This window comes from Fukomys damarensis, unplaced genomic scaffold (assembly GCF_012274545.1).
Source record: "Fukomys damarensis isolate Sample0158 unplaced genomic scaffold, DMR_v1.0_HiC HiC_scaffold_3, whole genome shotgun sequence".
In the NCBI taxonomy this organism is placed as follows: Eukaryota; Metazoa; Chordata; class Mammalia; order Rodentia; family Bathyergidae; genus Fukomys; species Fukomys damarensis.
Genome location: NW_022900915.1, coordinates 46,031,316 through 46,037,791, shown reverse-complemented (window position 1 = coordinate 46,037,791; position 6,476 = coordinate 46,031,316). Strand labels below are relative to the sequence as shown.

The 6,476-nt window shown below is 39.6% G+C and overlaps 1 protein-coding gene across 1 annotated transcript; it reads right to left on the bottom strand.

The window, feature by feature from the left end:
- Positions 1-370: 370 nt before the first annotated feature.
- On the bottom strand, positions 371-1,309 carry LOC104858189 (olfactory receptor 14A2). Its single transcript, XM_010618279.1, has one exon. It carries the CDS (start codon positions 1,307-1,309, stop codon positions 371-373), a length of 939 nt encoding a protein of 312 aa, XP_010616581.1.
- Positions 1,310-6,476: the final 5,167 nt, after the last annotated feature.

Genomic DNA, 6,476 nt, shown 5'->3' with positions numbered 1-6,476 from the left:
ATTAAAAGTAAGGATAGTTAGCACCACTGAGCTATATACTGTGCCTGCAGCATTTCCATTTGTTTTCAAGAAATAAAACACAGGAGTGGGTTTCTATCCAAGATGACATTTGATCACAAAACACAGCCAATCTTTTCAGAAAGCTAAGCCAACAAGAGGAGATGCTTTGTCATAACAGAGTAACAGGTGACTCCAGGACCAACACATTGGCCTTGTGGCATGCATCGCCTGTCATCAAGTGGCTCTAGGGTGTTTGATTCCTAGAGCCAGAGATGGAAATGTGCACCACAGGACTCCCCAAAGTGAAAGGTCAGAAGACTCCATGAAACCCTGGAGGTCATGCTACCTGCACACAAGAGGAAGTGTTAGGTTAAAGGAACTGGTGAGCAGCCAGGGCTGGCAGCAGCCTCCTCAGACCCTGTTTCATGTCACCATTCCGCAGTGTGTAGATGACAGGATTCAGGATCGGAGGCAGCACAGTGTACATCACAGAAGGCAGCCTGTCAATAAGTGGGGGTGCATCTGCAGGTGGCCTCAGGTAAACCATGAGTGCACTTATTATAAAAATGATGAAGACAATGAGATGAGGGACGCATGTGGAGAAAGCTTTAGACCGACTTTTCCTGGATGGAATCCTCAACACAGCAGAGAGAATGTGAACATAGGAGAACACAATACAGACACAACAGAACAGACCCAGGCACACGGCTATTCCCATGCTGGGATAGACCACCAAGAGTGTTTCAGGGCAGGAAATCTTGAGTAAGGAGGGAACATTGCAAAAAAACTCTGGGATTACACTGGAGCCACAGAAGGGCCCCGAAAATATCCCAGCAGTGTACAAGGCTCCAAAGAGCCCTCCCACAGCCCAGGAAGCTCCTGCCATCAGCATACAGGCCTGGCCACTCATGATGGCCTCATAGTGCAGGGGACAGCAGATGGCCACATAGCGGTCATAGGACATGACAGTCAGAATATATGTCTCACTTCCTGAGAAGCATGTCATTAAAAGGACCTGGAAGGCACAGCCAGGAAGAGAGATGGAAATGTTGTGAGTCAGACTGTTCAGGATGAACTTTGGTATTGGGACAGAAACCAGAGAAACATCCAGCAAGGCCAAGTTCTTCAGGAAGAAGTACATGGGTGCTTGGAGCTGTGGGTCCAGGCTAAGGACAGTGATAACGAGAAGGTTACTCATCAGGGCCACCAGGTACATCAGCAGGAAGAGCACAGCGCAGAGTGTCTGCATCTCGGGGTCCTCAGTGAATCCCAAGAGAAGGAACCTTGTCATCAGTGTGGCATTGACCATACTACAGCCTCCTCACTGCCTCTCAGTGTGAGGACTTATGAAGAAAGAGAAAATGTAATAAACAGTTCAAAAGCAGTAATATAATCAGAAGCATCCAGGTTAAAGGAATCATGACCTACAGCGTCCTAAACATTTTTTGCATTTTCTTAAAAATTCTCTTTCCTTCCCTCTCCTCATTCTGTCTTTTTCTCCCCATCCTATTTGTTCCTTTCTCTTGTTCCCTAGCTTTCAGTCTTTCCCCCCCTCCTGCCTTCCCTTTAGGCTAAGGATTGAACTTAATACTGCACATGCTGAGTGCAGGTGATCCACCAGGAAGCCCCATGCAAAATGCTGGTCTTTTTTAAAATATAAATCAATTAGTATGAATAATTGGTGAGGTCAGTTTGCCTTGGTTTGTGTATTAGAGTTTTGACACTCAGAGTTTTGCAAAGAAATTTTCAGGGTTTGTGGGTTTTCTTGTTTCCCCTTAAGATGTATAAAACTCTTTTCGGATTACTTCACATATTTCAGACACGTAGAAGGAAACATGTTGAATCTTCTCACAATAAAAACACGAAAAACTGTTAATGCAAACTATATGTTAATTATTTTGATATCATCTGTACATAGTATACACAGGCATTAAATATCACATTACCTACAGAAATAGTACAATTAATAAGTCCTAGACAACAAAACACAGACAAATAAACTGGCACCAACTGGTCATTAGAATTGCTCACACTATGCTGTATTCTCAACTTAACCTTGCCCCCAGATGCATATAAATTCTCTAAGCATGGAAGCTCTCACAGCACACTGGGTGTTTGTGTCCAAGTGTTATTGAACAGTGAAACCTGACAAACCATTTTCTACCAAAACAACCCATCTAAAGTCCCACATTTTTAGAATTTGTTACTATCCCTAATATCCCCAATATTTTGACAGTACTTTATTTTATTTTATTTTATTTTTCAGCTTTAATTGAATTTATTTGTACATTTTAGGGATACAGTAGCAAAACGTGTTCTCATGTGTTGTTATGATCATTAGTTTATACTATATAATGCAACACAGGCAAATTACTTCCTCTGTCCTCATGCATGTGAGCAAGAGGATGTAAGGGAAGTTTTGTTTTTCAATGTCTGTATTATCTTCAGCTCCTGCTGACCTAAAATACAGAATGGGACATGGAGAAGGAAAGCGTATTATTCCACACAGGTCATGCCCTTTGTGTCACATTTGTGTACCACATTCTTGTAGGAGTCTTCCTGGTGTTTCATTTGTTTATAAAAGTGAGCAGCACAGAACATGTTAATCTTTTTGACTATTTCCCTGATGTCCCACTCTCTGTAATTCACTTTATAATGCTGTCAGATAAGTTCTTTCTGTGTTTAGCATAATTCCATACATTATTGGTTGCTAAATCAGTTATTTTTTCTTTACTGAAAGCATAAAAATGTATCCCATATGCTTCAAACATGGAAGTAAAGCAAAAGACCCAGTTTGTTTAGAGGATGGACTTTCTCTTCATGCAGGAGGCATAAAAGAAGCAAAAATAAAAGTTAAGTAAGGAAAATCTCAGTGCCAGTGGTTAAGGTAGGAAAGGATGCTATTTTGGAGATTAAATATGGGGGTGGGCATTCACCTCAGTGACACTGGTGTTGACGCTAAAATATAGAGTAAGTGCTCACAGAAAAGAGCTGTGTGGAGGACAATTTAGGAAACACAGCTCAAACTCCAGTGACAGTTGTGAGCACCTGGGACACCTGGGAGAAGCAGGCTGTGGTGATTCTGGAGAGCATGTGATGGGTGAGTGAGGAGAGCACCCTGTGTGTCAGCCGATTCCAAATCAGAGGCTGGGCAAATCAACACGGTGCAGGCAGGAGAACAAAACTGGCCAGATCAGCTATTAAAATTATTGTTTGGCTCTTTCCTAAAGTTAACTACTCTACACAAATTTTTAAAATATATTTTATAACAGAGTGTGTTATATTTTTCGCAAAGAAATTTGAAATTTGCTTGTTAAAATAAACCAGGTCTTCAGTCACCCAAACCAAGACTTACTTGTCAAATGTATTCGTAGGAAATGATTCCAACAGGTCTCCAACAGGTGCTTATATTTTGATGTGAAGGTGAATTAGAACATCAGGCTGTCTTTGCAGACTGTCTTCATGACATACAGGGGCAATTCGAAGGCTCCTGGTGAGACTCAAAGTTTCCTGCTAAGCTGTGGTGTTATCACAGGGAAGAGTGGAAAGCAAAGCAAACAGGAAAGTCCTTTGTATTTCATAAATTGTAAATCTTGCATCACTTAAATCCTCAGTAGGTACAAGGTACACAGCAGAACTTTGTAAAGGTCCTTAGCTAATAACCAAGATCCCCAAAGGAAAAGGTCTGAACATCCTTATTATTAAGTGGTAATGTCTCAAGACCATTAGTCATATAATCACTGTTGTTTTCTATATACAGATTCACTGGCCTCATAAATCATTCTGCAACAACACCATGAAGGGCATGACTCTGATATTTACCAGTACTATAGCACACTCGTTGAATACTCCTATAATTCCATTTATCAAAGTATCACATGATCTAGGATAGTTGTAAGCAAACGTTTCTAACTTGGTCAGATTATTTAAAAGGAAAATATGAAGATTTCCTTCTATCAATTATTCCTAATATCTTCCTTTAATTATGACTTCAACCTTCCTTATGCGCAAATATTTGTTTCCATAATTTTCCTTTTTTCAAAGTTTTTCTTTTCCATGCTTTCCTTTCCCCTACCTCCCACTTCCTCTCCTCCTTTAGAAATGTTCTTCCTATATCACAATATAAATTATATATTTTGATCCTTATTTACTCTTTTAGTTTGAAACCAAAAATTGACAGGGTTGAATTTAAATCTCTGTTACTGTCTGAGTCACTGGACTTTGACTGGCAGAGGACTGGAGAACTGTGTGTCCTCACTGAAGCAGAGAGCACATTCACTCTTCTTCTTTGGTTCTGCGTGGGCCTGGGGAACTGGCCATGCTGCCCACACTGTGCAGAGATGTTTTCTTCACCCAGCCTCCTGCCCATGAGCTGCTCTCTGGAAGCCCCTTCAAAGACACACAGACACAGTGTCTTATCAGGTACCTGGCACACCTTGGTCCAATCAGGTTGATGTATAGAAGGAACCACAAAAACTCACTTTTGGCAGTTCCGAACATTTCTTCTTGAGTTTTTTCTATGAGAGAAATGTTGCAATTGAATGTTTTGTATAACTGCATTCTGTCTCAATTCCTCTGGTGTTTTCTTATAACTCAGGTCTGCCTCTAACACATTTGTATAGTCTTCTATTATCTAATAAAATGTTTATCTTTCTGTCTTCAATCAGGTTTTTGCTAAACATAAAAATTTCAGTTGTTAGCTGCCCTTATTTTGTTGTGTTTTTTTTTTTTTTTTTTTTTTTTTTTTTTTGGTACCGGGGATTGATCTCAGGTCCTTGCACTTGCAAGGCAGGCCCCCGAATCACAGAGCTAATTCCCTAGCCCGTTGTGTGTGCGTGTGTGTGTGTGTGTGTGTGTGTGTGTTTGTTTCTTCTTTGATTTCTTATGCCTTTTTGTTGCCTCCTGATGGCCACTAGTATTTTTAATGACCACATATCTTTTCTCCCCCTTTATTTATTTTCAGCTTTAATTGAGTTTATTGGTACATTTTAGGGATACAGTACAGTTACATTCATTGTTGGGATCTTGTACCTCTACATGACAGGTCTTGGTTCTCACTTTTTCCCCTTGTCCCTGCCCTCCCTTCACCCCCTCCTCCCTTGTCCAACTACAAACACTTTATAGCCATCTTTTCTTCATCTCACATTTTTTTCTTTTAACTTATTACAATATGTTAACTTTCTTGCTGCTTTCAAGATTGTGTCTACTTTCCTTTTAATAATCTCACCGTTGCTTCTTTTGTCTATTTGCATATATGTTATTTCCTTAAAATTTCCTTGTTGGAGCATCTTATCCCTACAAAATTTGAACTTTTTAAAAATGTGAGGCTGTCCCACCCACAAATGTTTTCCTAGTATCATCTCTATTGTTTCTCATTTAGGTAACCACCTTATATAACTTCTATTGCTTCACCTTCAATGTACTTACTGCTTCAATAAAATTTTCATTTCACGTTTTGGAATTTTAATTTGATATTTCTATTCACTTGATAAGTTTATATTTATTAAATAATTTTGATGTTGATAAGATTCTGTATGTGTTGAAAGTGTATTTTGATTTTAAAATTCAGATGGCCATAAAATGTCCTTGTGTGTTTATTGGAAGGTCTGATTCATCTTCACATACTCCATTTTCAGGGTCTCCATGTGGGGGTTAAGTCCGATTATTTCTGAACATCAAGAATGATAAATTGTGTAGATTCTCCAATTTATTCTTTGTTTGTTAAATTAATATTATTTGTGCTTTCAAAGACTGGTTTCTTGACTGGACCTCAACTGTGAGTGCTGCCTTATTGGTGACACCCTCATTTTGTCTGGATCTTACTTTTGCTGTTTTCCTTTTATTAAGATTGTGTTATTGTATGAAGGGCTTAGAGTAATACAAGTGAAAACGAATCTCATATGGTTGCATTATACAAGCTATGAGGATTTCAAACTTGTGACAAGGAACAGAAGGGACATCGGCTCTTGGCAAGGAAATCCTCACTTCAGTGAGCAGTAAGGACAGGGGTTTTGTTCTGTTTTGATACCAAAGATAGAACTCCTGACCTTGCACTTTTGAGGCAGCTGGTGAATGACTGAGCTGAATCCGCAGCCCAAATATAGGGGTTTAAAGCACATGTGAGAGCGGCCGGGCAATGTCTGATTATACCTCTTTTTTTCTTTTACTTTTTAGATCTCTTCACTCAGAGATCATGTTTTCCAGCTTTCTTTTTCTAATTTTCTGATTTGGAAATGTGTTCAATGTGTCCATATCATTTGTGGCCAGTTTAGTAAATAGCAGGGCTACTGTGTTGTCCTAAAAATGCCACAGATCCCTACACTGAAATCTGGAAGATGTTCACCACAGGACTCTTACCAGGTTTCTCTGAGTGAGCTTTGATTCTTAGCCAGTGTCATTGTCTAGTAATATCCAGGAGCGATTTTTTGTGATATAGTCAGGTTTTGCTTTTCTTTTCCCTCAGGGAGAGCCATGCT